The 20,705-nt window shown below is 43.3% G+C and overlaps 1 protein-coding gene and 1 non-coding gene across 3 annotated transcripts in view; one reads left to right on the top strand and one right to left on the bottom strand.

The window, feature by feature from the left end:
- The window catches only part of MICU1 (mitochondrial calcium uptake 1), a 264,649-nt gene that overhangs the window by 235,792 nt on the left and 8,152 nt on the right, over positions 1 to 20,705 (top strand). For both annotated transcript variants that reach the window (XM_003815973.5, XM_055092954.1), the window contains one exon: positions 20,334 to 20,423. In XM_003815973.5, coding sequence (XP_003816021.1) covers positions 20,334 to 20,423 — 90 coding nt within the window. The remainder of the gene's footprint in view (positions 1 to 20,333; positions 20,424 to 20,705) is intronic.
- Positions 4,140 to 4,245, bottom strand: LOC112441139 (U6 spliceosomal RNA). Its single transcript, XR_003029100.1, has one exon. It is a non-coding gene; the product is annotated as a U6 spliceosomal RNA (small nuclear RNA).

Below are 20,705 nucleotides of genomic sequence, written 5' to 3'. Positions count from 1 at the left end.
CAGGTCCCTCAGCTGCAGGTCTGTTGGAGTTTGCTGGAGGTCCACTCCAGACCCTGTTTGCCTGGGTATCACCAGTGGAGGCTGCAGAACAGCAAATATTGCTGCTTGATCCTTCCTCTGGAAGCGTCCTCCCAGAGAGGCAGCCGCCTGTATGAGGTGTCTGTCGGCCCCTACTGGGAGTTGTCTCCCAGTTAGGCTACACAGGGGTCAGGGACCCACTTGAGGAGGCAGTCTGTCTGTTCTCAGAGCTCAGATGCCATCCTGGGAGAACAACTGCTCTCTTCAGAGCTGTCAGACAGGGACATTTCAGTCAGCAGAAATTTCTGCTGGCTTTTGTTCAGCTATGCCCTGCCCATAGAGGTGGAGTCTAGAGGCTATAGGCCTGTTGAGCTGTGGTGGGCTGCACCCAGTTTGAGCTTCCCAGCTGCTTTGTTTACCTAATCAAGCCTCAGCAATGGCAGATGCCCCTCCCCCAGCCAGGCTGCTGTCTTGCAAATCAATCTCAGACTGCTGCGCTAGCAGTGAGCAAGGCTCCGTGGGCATGGGAACCTCCAAGCCAGGCACAGGAGAGAATCACCTTGCCTACTGGTTGCTAAGACCTTGGGAACAACACAGTATTTGGGTGGGAGTGTCCCATTTTTCCAGGTAGTCTGTCATGGCTTCCCTTGGCTAGGAAAGAGAAATCCCCTGACCCCTTGTGCTTCCCAGGTGAGGCGATGCCCCACCCTGCTTCGACTCACTCTCCGTGGGCTGCACCCACTGTCCAACCAGTCCCAATGAGATGAACCAGATACTTCAATTGTAAATGCAGAAATCACCCATCTTCTGTGTCGATCACACTGGGAGCTGCAGACCGGAGCTGTTCCTATTTGGCCATCTTGGAACGCCCCTCTCAATTTTTGTATTTTTTAGTAGAGATGGGGATTCACCATATTGGGCAGATCACAAGGTCAGGAGATCGAGACCATCCTGGCTAACAAGGTGAAACCCCGTCTCTACTGAAAATACAAAAATTTTTGAGATGGAGTCTCACTCTATTGCCCAGGCTGGAGTGTAGTGGCATGATCTTGGCTCACTGCAAGCACCGCCTCCTGGGTTCATGCCATTCTCCTGCCTCAGCCTCCCAAGTAGCTGGGATTACAGGCACCCGCCACCACGCCCAGCTAAATTTTGTATTTTTAGTAGAGATGGGGTTTCACCATGTTAGCCAGGATGGTCTCAATCTCCTGACCTCGTGATCTGCCTGCCTCAACCTCCCAAAGTGCTGGGATTACAGGCGTGAGCCACCATGTCTGGCCAGATAGTTAGGTTTCTAAAAGAAAAAAAATTAGGCTGTTAACAGATAGATACATTTTCTTTTTCTTTTTTACATTTATTGTTTATTTTAAAAAACAGAGATGGGGTCTCACTGTTGACCACGCTGGTCTTGAGCTCCTGGTCTCACAGGATCCTTCTGCCTTGGCCTCCCAAAGTGCTAGGATTATAGTGGTTGGTATTGTCATAGTTAAATTCACATTTTTTGTTTGCTTTTATTTTTGTAGACTACATATGGGTGGGTTTTTTCTTTTTTCTTTTTGAGACAGAGTCTTTGTCACCTAGACTGGAGTGCAGTGATGTGATCTCAGCTCACTGAAACCTCTGCCTCCTGGGTTCCAGTGATTCTCCTGCCCCAGCCTCCCCAGTAGCTGGGATTACAGGCGTGTGCCACGACACCTGGCTAATTTTTGTATATTTAGTAAAGACAGGGTTTTACCACATTGGCCAGGCTGGTTATGAACTCCTGACCTCAAGTGATCCACCTGCCTTAGCCTCCCAAAGTGCTGGGATTACAGGGGCCCAGCCTCATATGGGTAATTTTTAATTCTTGGTTGCTGTAGTGGGTTAAGTGGTGGCCCCCAAAAGGATATGTCTACATCTTAGTCCTCAGAACCTGTGATTGTGACCTTGTTGGACACAGGGTCTTTGCAGATATAATTAAGTTAAGGTCCTTGAGATGAGATCATCCTAGATTATCCAGCTGGGCTCTAAGTCAGGCATGATTACAGGCATGAGCCACTATGCCCAGCCAATAGATGTTTATTAATTGAATTACTCTTCAAATATTCAGGAGCTCAAAAAAATAGGCACTATCAGCTGGGCTCTTTGGCTCACACCTGTAATCCCAGCACTTTGGGAGGCCAAGGTGGGCTGATCTTGAAGTCAGGAGATTGAGACCATCCTGGCCAACATGGTGAAACCCTGTCTCTACTAAAAATACAAAAATTAGCTGGGTGCAGTGGCAGCGGGCACCTGTAATCTCAGCTACTCAGGAGGCTGAGGCAGGAGAATCGCTTGAACCAGGGAGTCGGAGATTGCAGTGAGCCAAGATCACACCACTGCACTCCAGCCTGGTGACAGAGCAAGACTCCATCTCAAAACAAACAAACAAACAAACAAAATAGGTACTTTCCTTGATTCCTTAGTCTCACTCACATATTTACTTCTTCAATAAATCCTTGACTTTACCTCCAGAACATACCCTGCATCTGCCTCCTTTTCTCGCTCTCCTACCACAGCCCTCGCCTCTTTACTGACTGTGGCTTTACACAGGGCTACCTATGCCATGGCCCCTGTATACTCTCTGAGTTCATAAAATATCGTTTTTTTCCCAGTTCACTCCACTCCACATTGTTCTTTTTACATTCCAAATACACCAAGCTTACTGAAGGCCTTAGCTATTGGAGTTAGTTAAGGCCTTTGTATCGGTTGTTTCTACCTCAAGCGCTCTTGCCTGGGATCTCCATGTATTTAGCTCCTTGTAACTTAGGTCTGGTATAAGTCATTTCCTCGGGAAGACCTTTTCATTCTAAAGTAGTTCCATCATCCTGTATCATATTATCCTATTTTTTATAGCATTTATCACTCCCTGATATTTTCTCAGGTTTATGTGTTTGCTTATTATTTGTTGCACCTTACTAGAATGCTTATCTGTCTTGCTCATGGATGTATTCCATGAGCCTAGAACAACACTTGGGATAGAGGAAGAACTCAATAATTATATAATCAACAAATGAATGAGTGAATGAACATATTGATATATCTGAACAAGACATAAACCTCTACCCTTCTACCCTTCCCAGCGGCCCAGGGAACAAACTCATCATGTTCTTCTGTAACCCTCATCCTTGGACTTGACATATGTTTCAACTTCTTCCATGTAAAAGAGGTGATGATAGTAGTAATTTTAACTGTTCACCTGCTGAGGTGTGCACAGAAGACTAGCATGCACTCAGCTAGCCTTTCCAAGTCCTTCCATGCTCCCAGATGTCCCTGTCTCTTACAAGCACTCCTTGGGCTCTGCCCAGGCCTTTGCTTTTAAACCTCCCTCCTCCTGACCCGGACTAGTGATTTTTTCCATTGGTTTGAGTTCTACATGAATGACGGGCCTCTCCTCCTTGCTCCACAGAACAAAGGAATTTTACTGCTGAGATGAATCTTAGAAAAGAGGAAGAAATGTGTAATGGTTAAGAGCAGAGGCTCTGAAGTCAGACTGCCTGAATTTGAATGTCTCCATCATTTACTAGCTGGGTAGCTTTGAGCAGTTTCTGAACTTAGTTTCTGTGTTTATTTTATTTTTATTTTATTTTTTTAATTTTTTTGAGACAGGGTCTCACTCTGTCACCCAGACTGGAGTGCAGTGGTACGATCTTGGCTCACCGCAACCTCTGCTTCCCAGGGTCAAGAGATTCTCCTGCCTCAGCCTCCTGAGTAGCTGGGATTACAGGCACATGCCACCACACCTGGCTAATTTTTGTATTTTTAACAGAGATGGGGGTTTCACTATATTGGCCAGGCTGGTCTTGAACTCCTGACCTCAAATGATCGCCCACCTCAGCTTCCCAAAGTGCTAGGATTACAGGCATGAGCCACTGTGCCTGGCCCTCTGTGTTTTTTAAATAAAGATAAAAATAGTTGTCCCTTGGTATCTTCAGGGGTCTGGTTCCAGGACCGCCTCTACCCCCCGACCCCGCCACACACACACAGAGTTACAAAGTCTTTGGGTGCTCAAGTCCCATATGTGAAATGGTTGCATAGTATTTTTGTATATAACCTACACATATCTTTCCATATACTTTATTTCTTTATTTTTAAATCATCATCAAAATATGGAACACTTCACGAATTTGTGTGTCATCCTTGCACAAGGGCCATGCTAATCTTCTCCAAATCATTCCAGTTTGAGTATATGTGCTGCCGGACGAGCACTAGATGCGGGTGACCCTTGAACAGTGAGGGATTAGCTGTTTTCACCCCACACAGTTGAAAATCCTAGGATAACTTTAGACTCCCCAAAAACTTAACTACTAATAGCCCACTGTTGACCAAAAAAGCCTTACTGATAACATACAGTCAATTAACACATAAACTAGTATCTATATATTTTTTATGTATTCACTACATACATTTTTCCTAATTTTTTTGGTACGTCTATGCTGTGTGGTCCATCTATGAGGTTTTCCAAATAGTCATAAGCCTCCAAAAATTTTTCCAACGTAATTTATTGAAAAAAAATCTGCACGTAAGTGGACCTATGCAGTTCAAGCCTGTGTTGTTCCAGGGCCAACTGTACTTTAAATTATCTCAAGATTACATATAATACCTATTACTATGTAAATGCTAAGTAAATAGTTGTTATGCTGTATTTTTAAATTTGTAATAGTTTATTGCTGTGTTGTTACTTTCTACTGGTTTTCTTTTCTTAAATTTTATTTTATTTATTTATTTATTTTTTGAGATGGAGTTTTGCTCTGTCGACCAGGCTGGGCTGGAGTGCAGTGGCTTGATCTCGACTCACTGCAACCTCTGCCTCCCAGATTCAAGCAATCCTCCTGCCTCAGCCTCCCAAGTAGCTGGGATTACAGGTGCCTGCCACCATGCCCAGCTAATTTTTGTATTTTTAGTAGAGAGAGGATTTCGCCATGTTGGCCAGGCTGGTCTTGAACTCCTGACCTCAGGTGATCCACCCGCCTTGGACTCCCAGTGTTGGGATTACAGGCGTGAGCCACTGCACCCGACATTTTCTTAAATATTTTTGATCTGCAGTTGGTTGAATCCATGGGTGTGGAACCTACACATATGAAGGACCAGCTGGACCCACCTCATAGGGTTGTGAGACTAAATCTACATAAAGCACTTAACTTTGTGGCTGTCATGTGGTGAATGATTAGTCAATGTCAGCTGCTTCTATTATGAAGTTGATAATTTAAACAAAATTTAGTGTGGCTCAAGTATTTATTCACCCAAAAGCAATAGGTACTGTGCTAGACACAGGGTTCCACCCTCAAGAAGCTCAGAGTCTAATGGGGGAGAAAGATAAGTGTAGAAGCAGTTCCAGTTGGGTGTGATAAGTGCTAATTAGAATAAGAGGATCTAGGAGCTTAAAAGTGGAGGCCCTAATTTATACCAGTGGTTGGGAAAGAGTGAGGCCAGAGTAGAGACAGGAATACTTTTTATCTGGCTTCTGCTGTGAGTCTCAGCTGTCTTCATTTTTTCCCAAAAGGTTAGAACCTTCAGAAATTGGCACCTTCTAGGCCCTGGCACTGTCTCTTCCTTGGCTATTTTAGAGGTTACAAACCAGTCTTTAGGCATAATTTAGCACAGAATTTTCCAAACAGCATTGTGAAGAACACTGTATACTGCAATATGATGATGGTTCTGTGGATTTAAAAAGAAAAAAAAAAAGTATTCCGTGGTTCAAATAAGTTTGGAAAATGCCAGAGTTATATAGAATTTCTTCCTGCAGCACTCCTGCTGCCAACTTTTTAATATATGAATGTGCATTATTAATCTCCGGAAGAGGGATATAGTTTCCAAATTTGATTTACTCCAGACCATCTTTTAATAACTTACAGAGTTAATGTTCCTTGGAATAATTTGAAAGATCCAGGCAGGTGGCCACTGCAGATTTACTGTATTAGAACATAGTCCAGTTCCTCCAGAGTAAAAAAATGTCACATTTCTTTTTTTTCTTTTTCTTTTTTTCATTTTTTCTGTTTGCCCCTCCTACCATTTGAAAAAAACATCAAATTTAATTAAGGCTATTTCTTTAGTTCTGCATGACCCATGTGAGAATAACAACCATCAGGTAATAATGAAGTGTTTTCAAGAGTTCTAACCATCTGAAGAAAGAACCTTTCTCCATGAAATACTGTGGTCTCCACTATCAGGCATCTCTTTGTTTAGCACTTAAGAAGAACTGGTTCTATTGCTCATTCGTACACACACTGGGCATAAAATTAGATCTATGACCTCTCAGCGGCTGGCTGATTGATTTAAGTGGTCTGCTGAAGAAGGTAATGGAAAATTGAACATGACTCCTTTCCCAATGGCTTCCTATGATGAAAAAGTTAGAAATTATTTGAGCTGGACCTCTAGAGTGAGCTTCAGCCCATATAACTCAGAATATTCCAATTTCTGCCAGGAGAATATCCAGGTACAATAAAGCTCCACTGTAAAGCACCTCAGGATAGTACAGATGCAGTAAACCTGTGGGTTCAGTTACGTCCTCGGTGTACTTTGAACTATAAAATCAGAAAATAATCACACAAATATAGTCCCTGGTCTTTACTATTCACGCCCCTGCACAATTCTACTTACACTGAAAATTATAATTTATGGCACAGTTGGCCTTGATTCTTTGTAGTTATTCTATACGTGCAGTTTACCTTATTATCTGACAAGCCAAAAGAACAAATAATAAAATCTATGGCATAACTCCCACAGGAACTTTCTGCAACCCCAAGTATTTTTTCTGAAGTTTTAGTCACATCTTCAAATGGTCTCAGTTTCTTTTGTCTCTGGAGGGACAAGGATGGCAGAGATGACCTCTGAGAACCTTTGCAGCTTTCAAATTCTTTGAGTCTAATAATTGGAATGAGTAAGGGAGCCTCAAGTCTTTTGTCATTTAGGCTCTAACTGGATTGTTGGGGAAGTCAGAAATTACTGATGGAGTCAGCAATTTCTAGCACACAACAAACTCTTATATTCTGAACAACTGTCTTTAACAGACAAGCTGCCACCCACTCCTGAACTGTAATAATCCGGTAGCACTGTCCTGTCGAGGACTGTGAGGCCATCACACATCTGGAACACTAACAGCAACTCTCATTTCATAGTAGTTTCTCTGTGCCAGGCACAATGCTTAGTGCTTTATGCATGTTATCGCTTTTAATCTTTAAAACCTGAATTATCCTCATTCATCTTCACTTTATGGATGAGGAAAATATCAAATGAAGCCACTTGATCGTGGTTATCCAGCTTAGTGGTGGAAAAGCCAGGATTCAAGCTCAGGTCTCTCTAATTCCCAGTCTGTGTTCTTTCCACATCGTCGTGTTGCCTCTCAGTATACTCCACAATTCTGTTAGAGTCTGAAAAGCTTTGCTGAAGCACAATCCAGAGGGGACTGTGGCTTTACCATTTCAAACCATGCTTCACAGTAGCATTGGGAAGACAGACTCTGGACTTTTTTTTCCCAGTTGCTTTTGGCTAACAGTTGACCATTCTTAGGGTGAGAATGAAGTCCTTTTGATAAACTATGATGTTTTAGAGATAGTGCCCTTCTCTTGAATATGAAATGTGACCTTTTTTTCCCCTACAATTGTCTGTTCTGTTCAGGTATAGGTTCTACAGCTCAGACACAGACATCCATAGTCCTTACCTTACCATAACAGACTCTTGGAGTTGTCTAATCTAGCTTCTTGTCCTGCATAGGAACGCCTTAGTAGACACATCTGTGATCTTTACCTTTGGAACCATATTACTTTTCACTGAGGAAACCAATACACAAAAGCCTGAAGTCATTTAAATAAAGTCATGTAGCAAGAAAGTTGATATCCTTTTAAGGGATACCACAGACCAGAAAAAGGCATGTATGCTAAGCTGCGCTTTTCTCAACATCAAAATACAGGATATAGATACACCTTCCAATGACCAAGGTGTTCCTCACCACCTCCGCTCATTGGTATACCAGTGCTCTGTTGCACTTTTAGATACTGTTCTAACATCTAGCATTTATTGAGCGTTAACTATATGCAAGAAATTGTGCTGAATATAAATTTTGGTTTTAAGTTCAAACCTGAGTTTGAGTCCCCGCTATTCACTAGTTTTGTGACCTTGAACAAATTCCTTAAGTTCTCAAAGCCTCAGTTTCCAGATCTGTAGAATGGTGGTAGTAGAATACTTGTTTCAGGGTTATTGTGAAAATAAAAAGAGATAATACTATATTAATATACTAGGTTGACATTAAAATTGTACCAAACTGCCTGTTCTGGTTTTCAACCCATAGGTGCTGGCTTTCTTCTGCCTGTTTATCTTATTAGGGGGCTGGAAACAACCTATACCAACATGGCAACATCATAAAAAGTTTTTTTTTTTTAAATCATCCTTAAAAAAAAAAAAAAGCACCAGATAAGGCTTACTCTTTGTTCTCTGAGGAAGTGGAATCTACTGCTTTTTTTTAGTCACTTTTGACATTTTTATTAGCTTAGAAGTTCTAAGTTGTTTATACTCATTAATGAGGATTGAAGCTTCTAGGTTCTCCTAAGTTTCATCATTCATCCAAAAATTATTGGTGTCTCTGCCTTCAGAAGCCTTTATTAAAAAAGTTCTCTGTTCCTAGGAATATCTAACCCCTATTGATATGTCTCATATCTTCAGCATTCAAGGGGGAATTCATTGGACTGTAAATTCTCAAAGACTTGAACCATGTTTTCTACAACTTTGTGTGCTATTCAGAGCCTAGAACAACTCTTTATATAAACATATGTTCGTTTATGTTATGTAAATGAATTAATTCTAGACCTTTCCAGATCCTGCAAAGGATGATGAAATACTCTAGTAAGAGCGTAGGGTGAGGGGAAGAGTGTTAGGACTGTAGCACCTTCCCATGTCATTAATTTCCTTTGACTCCTTGAGCAGGTCACTACTCTGACCCTCAGGTTGGAGTTATAAGTATCTCTAAGGGTTCATGCAGATTTGAAATTGTATGATTATAACTAAAGCAGCTTTTTACTGAATGAAGTAATGTTTTAAGTGACATGTCATAGCCTAAAATTATTTCCAAATCTATTGCCTCACAGGGACTGTTAGCCCAACTTGTTTATGTGAAATCTTTATGAAAGTGAACTGACTTATAATTGTCAGGTACATTTGAAGTAAGAGCAAGACTTGAATTCCCAAAAGAAGTGTGGCAGTTTTAATTTATTTCCTTGTTAGGAAATGTAAAACTTAATTAGACCTTGGCTAGTTTCCCTGTAAGATCTAATTTATGGAGTTTGGTATAGTAGGTAAAACAGAATGATGGTTCTGTAAAGTGCACTCTGTCAAAAAATGAGTGCAGGCCAGGGACAGTGGCACAACCTTGTAATCCCAGCACTTTGGGAGGCTGAGGAGTTCCAGACCAACCTAGGCAACACAGTGGGACTCTGTCTTTACAAAAAATACTTTAAAATTAGCCAGGCATGGTGGCACACACCTCTAGTCCCAACTACTTAGGAGGCAGAGGCAGGAGGATCTCTTGAGCCCAGGAGGTTGAGGGTACAGTGAGCTATGATCATGCTACTGCACTCCAGCCGGGGTGACAGAATGAGACACTGTATCAAAAAAAAAAAAAAAAAAAAAAAAAAAAAAAAAAAAAAAGGTGGCGGGGGATGAGGGATGAGTGCAGCTCTATATAACGTAGAAGTTGAGGAACTTCAAAAAGACAATCCCTTGTCCGGGCACAGTGGCTCACGCCTGTAATCCCAGCACTTTAGGAGGCTAAAGCAGGCAGATCACCTGAGGTCAGGAGTTCAAGACGAGCCTGGCCAACATGGGGAAACCCCGTCTCTACTAAAAATACAAAAATTAGCCTGGTGTGGTGGTGGGCACCTGTAATCCCAGCTACTCAGAAGGCTAAGGTGGGATAATTGTTTGAACCCGGGAGGCAGAGGTTGTAGTGAGCCAAGATCACGCCACTGTACTCCAGCCTGGGTGACTGAGCGAGACTCCGTCCCCCTCCAAAAAAAAAAAAGACATTCCCAATCATAAATGCCTTCCCCACTGGCCAGTTTCTGTGATTCAGAGTGTTGGCACAGCATAGCTGGGTTCTCTGCTTAGGATCTTAACAAGGATGAAATCGCAGTGTTGTTGGGGGGCCTTCATTTTCATCCGGAGTTCAGGGTCCTCTTCAAAGTTCTTTCCTGCTGTTGGCAGAATTCAGGTCCTTTCAGTTGTAGGACCAAGGATTCCTTTTCCTTGCTGGCTGTTGGCCAGTCATTGCTCTCAGCAGGTGACTACAGCTCCTTGCCACCAGGCCCCTCACAGCATGGCAACTCACTTCTTCAGAGCCAGCAACAGAATCTCTCGCCTCAGTCTGCTAAGATGGATTCTTACATAACATAGTTATGGGACTGACTAGCCCATCACCTTTCTCATATACAGTAACCTCATCACAGGATTATCGTAGTCACAGGTTCTGCCCACCTGAGGAGAGGGGATTACACAGGATATGTGGACCAGAGGGTGGAAATACTGGGCGGGGGGCACCTCAGAATTCTGCTCAGCACACCAGCCATCATTTTAGAAACCTGCACCTTTGATTTTATTATTCTGAAGATAGGGACATTTTAACTGATTTAAATTTTAGGGCTGGAAGATAACTTAAAAATCATTTTGTTTAAACCCTTACTTTGTTTTTTGGTTTTTTGTTTGTTTGGTTGGTTTTTTTTGAGACAGTCTTGCTCTGTCACCTAGGCTAGAGTGCAGTGGCATGATCTCAGCTCACTACAACCTCCGCCTCCTGGGTTCTAGTGATTCTCCTGTCTCAGCCTCCCAGGTAGCTGGGATTACAGGCACGCACCACCACACCCAGTTAACTTATATATTTTTAGTAGAGACAGGGTTTTACCATGTTGGCCAGGCTGGTCTTGAACTCCTGACCTCAGGTGATCTGCCCAGCTCGGCCTCCCAAAGTGTTGGATTTATAGACGTGAGCCACTGTGCCCGGCCTGCTTGTTTTTAACATTTATGAAGGGAAATGACTTGCTGAAATCACAGACCAGAAGTTCAGGTTCAGCGACTTCCACACCAGGGTTCTCATTAGTACCCTGGCACCTACTGCTGCTAGAAGGACTTAGAGAATTACATTGAGGACTCAATGCTTTTATGTGATGCCAGAAAGTGGGGCAAATTCACAGCAAGAATGTAGGGAGAGCATCCCCCAGACAGCCAAGACATGGCAGGAAGGCAGGAGTGTCACAAAGACATGTAAGGAAGAGATTACAACAGGAAAAAAGCTCCTATTTTATAAATTCTTTTAAAGTTTGTGGGAGGCAAGCTCTTGCACTTCAGTTCATCATTACATTTGGTAAAAACATTTATATGTGAAGAGGAGTGTTGGCCAGGATTCCATTCATTTAAGACAGAGTCATCAATTTTTAAAGTAAAATTATTCATGATGTAGGCAAGGAAGCTCAAATTCTGAAATAAATGTTTGCTTTATGAGGCATTTTCTCTGCAGAGGCCTGGTTTATTTTCCCAAATTTAAAGTCACTTAGCAATTCTAAAGATTGATTCTGGCTTATGATCACTTTGAATATACTATGATTTAGTAAAATTAGGTAAGTGCCCTAAGGAGGAGGAGGGCTGCTTTAGGGATTCATGATTACCATCATGAATTACATCACAAAGAGAAGAGATGGGGGTAGGATAAACTGTTAAAGCATCCACATAAATAGATAAGGAAAGACAAAATCAGCCAACATTACATCCCACTGAGAAAAAGATCAGAAAAAGAATGGTTACTAGAATTACATCAATATCGGGAAAGTGTAGAGGGAGTATTTATTATAAGCATTGCTTCTTTGGGGGTTTCAAGGTTACTACCTTGAGAAGCCTCAGAAGGTTTAATAAGACACTGTGGCTGGGCCCAGTGGCTCATAGCCTATAATCCCAGCACTTTGGGAGGCCAAGGTGGGTGGTTTGCTTGAGCCCAGGAGTTCAAGACCAGCCTGGGCAACATGGTGAAACCCCGTCTCTACAAAAAAATATAAAAATTAGCCAGGCATGGTGGCGCGAGCCTGTAGTCCCAGCTACTTCCGAGGCTGAGGCGGGAGGATCATTTGAGCCCAGGATGTTGAGGCTGTGGTGAGCTGTGCCCTCACTACTGCACTCCAGCCTGAGCAACAGAGCAAGACCCTGTCTCAATTAAAAAAAAAAAAAAGTTTAATAAAATTGTTTAAAAATGCAAAAACTAGCCAGGTGTGGTAATCCACACCTGTAGTCCCAGTTACTAGGGAGGCTGAGGCGGGAGGATCAGGAGCCCAGGAGGCAGAGGTTGCAGTGAGCCATGATCTTGCCACAGCACTCTAGCCTGAGCAACAGAACCAAGACCCTGTCTCAAAAAAACAAACAAAAAAGACACTTGTAAAGGTGACTATTTAGTCTTTAATTTCAACAAACTGAATTTAAATATATCAGTTACTCTCAGTTTAGCCATCAGAGATTCAGACTCTGTTATAGCTGACCCCCACAGACCACAAAGGAAATAATTTTTTAAAGAGAAGGGGAAAAGGTACCTTCTTCTCAAGATTGAGATAAGAATAAATAAGGAACTGGTTAAATAAACAAGGAAATTATGATCCATCCTGTCAGTGGAATACTATGCAGCTATTGAAGGAAGCTGCTCATGTCCATCTGGAATTATTTCTAAGATATGTTGTTAAGTGAGTAAAGCAAAACAATATTTAGTACACCACCATTTTGTGGGAAAAGGGAAGAAGCGAAGAGTACATATTTGATTTTATATCTACAAAATATTCCTGGGGAAACTAGTGATATTGATTGTCTCTGAATGACTGGGTGACTGGGGTATAAGGTTGGGAGAGAGACTTCACCCCTTTTGTACCATTCAGATTTTGAAGCAGATGACTATATTAGAGAATCAAAAACATCTTTTTTTTTTTTTTTTTGAGACAGGGTCTTGCTCTGTTGCCTAGGTTGGAGTACAGTTGTGCAGTCATGGCTCACTGCAGACTTGAACTCCTGGGCTCAGGTAATCCTCCCACCTCAGTTTCCCAAGTAGCTAGGACTGCAGGAGCGCACCACCGTGCCCAACTAATGTTTTTTAAAATTTTTCGTAGAGATGAGGTCTTCCTCTATTGCCCAGGCTGGTCTCATTCTTGGCCTCCCAAACCACTAGGATTATAAGCATGAGCCACTGCACCTGTCCTAATTAAAAACAACTTTTAAAATAAAGCTAACAGAATGAATATTTAAACAATGTGAGAGGGAAAAGCAAGTTACTGTTGGACGGAGGCTTGCTCTGTTCCCCAGGCTGGAGTGCAGTGGCGTGATCTTGGCTCACTGCAGCCTCCGCCTCCCGGGTTCAAGTGATTCCCTTGCCTCAGCCTCCTGAGTAGCTGGGATTACAGGCATGTGCCACCACGCCTGGCTAATTTTTGTATTTTTAGTAGAGACGGGGTTTCGCCATGTTGGCCAGTCTGGTCTTGAATTCCTAAGCTCGGGTGATCTGCCTGCCTTGGCCTCATAAAGTGCTGGGATTACAGGCGTGAGCCACCACACTTGGCCTGTTTTAAAGACTTTCTTGCAAGGAGACTTGACTAGTCCTCTGTAAGATTTCTCCTAATGTACTCACCCCCTGCACCTTCTGTTCTAACTCTCTAATCAGGCCTTAGCACTCCTTCCTGCTTTTAATACTGTATTCAAACAGAAACCCCCAACCCACATCACTCACTACCATACATGCGCAGTTGGTCTCTTTTCTCCCTTAGAATTCAGATACAGGCCGGGCGCGGTGGCTCATGCCTGTAATCCCAGCACTTTGGGAGGTCAAGGCAGGTGGATCACCTGAGGTCAGGAGTTCGAGACCAGCCTGGCCAACATGGCGAAACCCTGTCTCTACTTAAAAAAAAAAAAATTAGCCGGACGTGGTGGCAGGCACCTGTAATCCCAGCTACTAGGGAGGCTGAGGCAGGAGAATCACTTAAACCCGGGAGGCGAGGTTGCAATGAGCCGAGATCGCACCACTGCACTCCAGCCTGGGCGACAGAGCAAGACTGTCTCAAAAAAAAAAAAGAATTCAGATCCAAAATGTAACTCGTACCAAATACACACTATTCCATTATTTCCCATATGTGTGTATTAATATATCTGATATCTATCTCTTCTACGTGTTTCTCCATCTTAATGTGTGTGTGTGTGTGTGTGTGTGTATAGATATATATATACACAGTCTCCTCCACCAAACTGTGATTGTCCCATGGGTGTGTCAGCTGAAATCATTGACTACCTAATGATGCTTGCAGAAATGCTAGCCCTTTGTGGAAAAGATGTGATGGGGATTTTTAATAAACCCAGATACAATACTAGACAATGGCAATAAATCTTACTGCCAAGTTAGTTTGTACCAAATTAAGCGTGTAAGCCCATTGAAGCCATCATCTGGGATGATGCGCTCAGGCTCAGAAAACAGATCTTCTCCGTGGTGTGTCCTGGAAGTTAGGATCTAGGATTAGCAGCATCACCTCTGACAGTCAGGCAGCCTGAGTACACAGGGGGTCAACGGGCATAGGGCCTAAGAGCACCGTACAGAACAAGGAATTGTTATCATTTCCATTACTCGTAGGCTGCATTGCTCTTGGCTCCTTAAATTGCTAGTTCTCCTAAATGTTGTCATTTCCCCTCCCCTCACCCCAGAACTAGGTTAAAATGTGCATTTGTATTAACAAAAGCTCATGGAAGGAGATACAAAAGACAGGACACATGCTCTTTAAGGAAATATCCTCCCCCTTGTTCCACCCAAAGCCATCTAGGGATGGACTTAAGAAAACAAGACATCTGCATCAGCCTTTCCAGGGCTGAAGCAGAACCATCTCCCCTCACTTAACCTTGGCCGTCACCAGTCAGCTTTTGATTTTCTCCACTGCAGTCCGGTAAGGCAGGAATAGTACATGGCCACACAGCTTAGAGACTGTCAGCCCAACTTGTCATACCACCTTTCCAAACACTTTTGCATTAGGAAGAGGCAGGTAGCTCCTAACTGGGTCATGCTGCCTAAAGCTGTATCTGTGCATCAGAGGCAGCTGTGGAGAAAAACTCCCAGGGCCACATTCGTTACATGTGCTTTTCGTTGGATTGCTGTTGAATACACTTTTTAAGTTGTCCCTAAAATTGTCGGTATGAGTTCCTAGGGAATACTCAGTGTCTTCCACTGTAGGGGGTAGTCAGATCCACGGCCAACCTATAATTAATGCTGGTGCCTCACAACTCCCAGTTATTCAATTATTCATTCATCCCTCACCAAAAGGACTTGAGTATTTCCCATGTGACTTTTCTTTAATCTAAACCCTTTCTCCTTAGGGTGACAGATTCATGGAGGAATTGATATTGTCCATATATGGAAGGGATCATGTGGACCCAGTGTGTATAGGGAAAGGGCACCAGCCAAAATTCGAGACCCAGCTCTGTTACCATCTAGCATTGTGACCCTGGGCAAATTATTTAACGTCACATTTCCTCTGAGGTATCTTCCAGTTCTAAGATTCTCTGATTCCAAGTGGACATTTGGGCTCTCATCACTTCAGAGCTCTTCTGTTTAACTATTGTGGTGAATAGATTTATGTATGTAGTTTCTGATATTATATCACACAAACTCAGGGTTTCTTTTTACTGTTGAAACGGCCAGTCATGAATCATGCTGGAGAGTAAATTGGGGACCTGACACAACTCGGATTCTGCCTGGACTTTGCAAAAAGCCAGATGGTGCCAGATTTTTGAGTACTAGTTGAGCCCACTTCTACAAATTCTCTCCCATCCCAATCTAATAGGAATCACCCAATCGCACTTAAACCCTTTGTTCAGGCAGCTGGGCCAGATTTGTACAAAAATACGTAGTATTTAGAAAGCTAGGCCTTCGCTGGGGTGCCTTCATGCTCCCTGTAGACATCTTTCAGATTGGGAGCTGGAATCCCAACCATCAGTCAGCATCATCAAATAGGGAGGCCAGAATTCCAGTACCAACAACTGGTCTGCATAAAAAAGTTGAGATCTGGAAGGAAAACTTGTTCTGCTTGCTGTGATTATGACTGGATTCAGAGATATTGGAAGCAAATATGAATGAACCAACTCTCAGGACCAGCTGTCAAGCACTTGGCTTGTAATCTGCCGTCATCCCACTCATCCCAGGTGCTCCTAGTTTGACAGCTCACCAGCTATTAAATGTTGGCTTCCTGCACAACTCTGATTCATACCCCAGGGGCCTATAATGAGGATCTTGTACCAGGAAAGGGGACCCCAGCTAGGCTGTTTGCTGGCTAACATCCCAGTGGTTTGGGCTACAATAACTTAGCAGCCCTAGTTCTTCCTCCTATGGTAGGAAGGACACCAGAGCCCTCTCCATGTGAGATGGAACATAATCTATAACTTTCTGTGAAGAGATGGCATCTGTAATGAGGCATTCTTGCTGGAGGCCTCCAGAAGTCCCTATTCTACAACCACTTAATACCAATTTAATGAGCCTCTCATTAGAAATTGTCAAGAGGTCTCACTGACATCCTTGAGTATTTAATTAATGGTTTATTTACAGGAAAGGGCACCATCTTCATGGGGAGAAGATGAGTACTTGAAATATCAAGACAATTGCAGAAGGCTGTGCCCTGAGAGAATGGAAGAACTGGGAAAGAGAAAAGGAAGTCAGAAGCTTAAGGTTGATGTGAAACGCAGAAAAAGGAATGGTTAACAGAAAGTGTTCATGTTTATCTAATACAGAACAGGTTCCGATCCCCTTCTCAGGACACATTTCTGTGGCAGCAAAGAGTAAAGCTGTAGGCAATCACAGTTTAAGCGCTTCCAGTTCCTTCTGATCTCATTCTGTTTTCACTGAGTAATCTTTTGAGGTTAATCTTCTGAGGTGAATGGAGTTTCCTTAGTAGCTTTCCTACTGAGAAGTATAATGACCAGCTGTCATCATTGTAGTTCTCTTAACAGTTACTATTCTTATTGCAAATTGGCCTGATTTCTGTTCCTTCTGTGGACAGTTTAGTTAGCAGGAATAAGTTCTTCCTGAGCCAAATCAAGTATCTAGATTTGTGAGGCTAAATTTCTAAACTCTAGAGCGCTATAGTCTTGTAGATTTCCCAACACACATCTCATGAATATCCACCACAATATCTTATACTTCAGTCTTTTAGTACCAAAGAATGTTAATTTCCTCTTCACCCTAACTCAGATCCTGGGAGAAAAGATGGGATATTTCCACCCCATCCTCACCCTCAGATTCTAGATGACACCAATAAACCCTTCTTTGTGCTAGTAAGCCGCCTCAGCAGTTGTCTGGTGGCATCCTTCCACTTGAACATGAGAAAATTAAATCTAAAGAGATCAAGTGACTCCATCCGGGTCACACAGCACGTTGGTGGTGGGGCCAGAACTGGAGCCCAGGTCCCGTTACTCCAAGCCTTGTTTTCTACCGCATTACCTTGCTCCTCTGCATTGCTCCAGTGTTTGCATCTGCTGATGTTGGGGGCACTGTGGTGATGTATTAATTAATTCTTGCATTGCTATAAAGAACTACCTGAGACTGGGTAATTTATAAAGAAAAGAGGCTTAATTGGCTCACAGTTCCACAGGCTGTAAAGGAAGCATGGCTGAGGAGGCCTCAGGAAACTTACAATCCTGGTGAAAGGTGAAGAGGAAGGAGGCGCGCGTCTCACATGGCCAGAGCAGGAGGAAGAGAGAGAGGTGGGAGGTGCCACACACTTAACAAGATCTCATGAGAACTCGCTTACTATCATGAGAACAGCAAGGGGGGAATCTGCCCCCATGATCCAGTAACCTCCTACCAGGCCCCTCCTCCAACACTGGGGATTACCATTTGTTTTTGGATTTTCAGGGTTTTTTTGTTTTTGTTTTGCTTTTATGAGACAGAGTCTCGCTCTGTAACCGAGGCTGGAGTGCAGTGGCACAGTCTTGGCTCACTGCAACCTCCGCCTCCCAGGTTCAAGTGATTCTCATGTCTCAGCCTCCTGAGTAGCTTGGACTATAGGTGCGCACCACCACGCCCAGCTAATTTTTGTATTTATTTTAGTAGAGACATGGTTTCACCATGTTGGCCAGGCTGGTCTCGAACTCCTGACCTCAGGTGATCCATCAGCCTCGGCCTCCCAAAGTGCTGGGATTACAGGTGTAAGCCACCACGCCTGGCCTGGGAATTACAATTTGACATGAGATTTGGGTGGGGGCACAAATCTAAACCGTATCGGGTAAATATATGGAGGTGATAGAGGCAAAGTGAAAGATCAAATGCAAAAAATGACAAGATGGGCTGATAATAGGAACTGAAATTATAGGAATGCAATAAACAAGGCACAGTGGTTCTAGTTTAAGTTCACTTGGCTTCTGGATGAATCTAATGTGATGATTATAGAGAGCTCTTCATTACCAGCATAAATGGAAATTAATCCTTTTCTTTCCCTCATATTTTACCTCACTTAAGAATGTGTCCAGAAGCAATAACATGATTTATAGGCGTAGCTAGACCAGGTTTGAGGATAAATGAGAGAGAAGGCAGTGGAAATTGCCTCGTCCTTCCTGTCTTGTCTTTCATGAGAACCCAATTCTAACATAATTGCTAGTGTTTGACGGTGAATGTCTGGGAAAGAGAAAACGGCAAGAGAAAAGTGATTTTTTGCTGAGGTCTAAAAATATATATTTTTTAAAAGAAAGATATGCATCCTGAACTATTGGCCGGGCACGCTGAGTGTGGTGGCTCACCCCTGTAATCCCAGCACTTTGAGAGGCCGAGGTGGGCAGATCACCTGAGGTCAGGAGTTCAAGACCACCCTGGCCAACATGGTGAAACCCCATCTCTACTAAAAATATAAAAATTAGCCAGGCGTGATGGCAGGCACCAGTAGTCCCAGCTACTTGGGAGGCTGAAGCAGGAGAATTGTTTGAACCCGGAAGGCAGTGGTTGCAGTGAGCCGAGATCGCGCCACTGCACTCCAGTCTGGTGGACAGAGTAAGACTCTGTCTCAAAAAAAAGAGAAAGATACGCATCCTGAACTGTTAAGACAAGGGCCAGTGCATATACCAATGGGCTCAGTTGGAAGAAGTCTGGTGCAAAACCAGTAGGGAGGAGGGACAGAGTTGGGCAGGGAGGGCTCACTGTGCAGGCACTTAGCTGTCATTCACCCACCAAGGTGTGAAGCCTTAGTGTACTCACACCACAGACAAGCCTCCTTGTTCCCACCACCCATTTATATATTTCTATAAATATATATATAAATATAAAAATATATATGGCATAAAATGTGCCATTATAACCATTTTTAAATATACAAGTCGGTGGAATTACATTAATTACATTCACAATGTTGTACAACCATCATCACTATTTTCAAAATTTTTCCATCACCCCAGACAGAAATTCTGTATACATAAAGCACTAACTCCCCATTCCCCTCAGCCCACAATAACTTCTAATCTACTTTCTGTCTATAAATTGAATATCAGGCACTTTTTATTTTTTGAGACAGTGTCTCACTCTGTTACATAGAGTGTTACTCCAGTACAGTGGCGCCATCTCAGCTCACTGAAACCTCTGCCTCCTGGGCTCAAGCTATCCTCTCACCACAGCCTCCCAAGTAGCTGGTGCACACCACCATGCCGGGCTAATTTTTTGTATTTTTTGTAGAGACAGGGTTTCGCCATGTTGCCTCGGCCTCCCAAAGTGCTGGGATTACAGGTATGAGCCACCGCGCCTGGCCAGCCTAGGCATTCTTAATTAACTATATATACCTCCTAAACTGTAGCAGCAGTAGAAAAGAACAGAACTTGAGGTGAAAAGGAGGGAGGTTATGAATAAAAACTCAATTATCATTTTTTCTTTTTCTTTTTGAAACGGAGTCTCGCTCTCCCAGGCTGGAGAGCAGTGGCGTGATCTCGGCTCACTGCAACCTCCGCCTCTCGGGTTCAAGCAGTTCTCTGCCTCAGCCTCCCGAGTAGCTGGGATTACAGGCACCGGCTAATTTTTTGTATTTTTAGTAGAGACAGGGTTTCACCATCTTGGCCAGGCTGGTCTTGAAGTTCTGGCCTCAGGTGATCAACCCTGCTCGGCCTCCCAAAGTGCTGGAATTACAGGCGTGAGCCACTGTGGCCAGCCTAACTTATCATTTTCTTAAATGTGACTTAAATGCAGTTGAAAACTTGTATTATGACTGAGTCGTTTTATCCCCTGAATCAGAGAAAGCAAAATGAAAATCCCTCTGCTGTGCTAATGCACCTCTTTCTTTTTTCAGTGACCATGCAGCAGGTGGCCAGGACAGTGGCTAAAGTGGAGCTCTCAGACCACGTGTGTGATGTGGTGTTTGCACTCTTTGACTGTGATGGTGAGTGGGGCCCTCTGGAGCCGGGAGGGGAAACAGCCTAGCTGCCCTTAGAGGCCCTGTGTATAATGGAGCCTTGCAGACAGCATCTGTGTACCAGCCCATCCTCTTCAAGCTACCCACCTTTCTCACATTAGCAGCTCAGCCCTTGGCATGATGATACTGAGAAATCGAACCCCTGGCCCTGGCTTCTGTTTTCCATTTCTTCTTCTTATAATTCCAATATGCCTATAGGCCTAAATTAATTTATGACCATAAGCATCTTAAAAATGGAAACAAAAATGT

This window comes from Pan paniscus, chromosome 8 (assembly GCF_029289425.2).
Source record: "Pan paniscus chromosome 8, NHGRI_mPanPan1-v2.0_pri, whole genome shotgun sequence".
Taxonomy (NCBI): domain Eukaryota; kingdom Metazoa; phylum Chordata; class Mammalia; order Primates; family Hominidae; genus Pan; species Pan paniscus.
The sequence above is the reverse complement of the archived record's forward strand: the minus strand, read 5'-3'. Positions and strand labels throughout refer to the sequence as shown.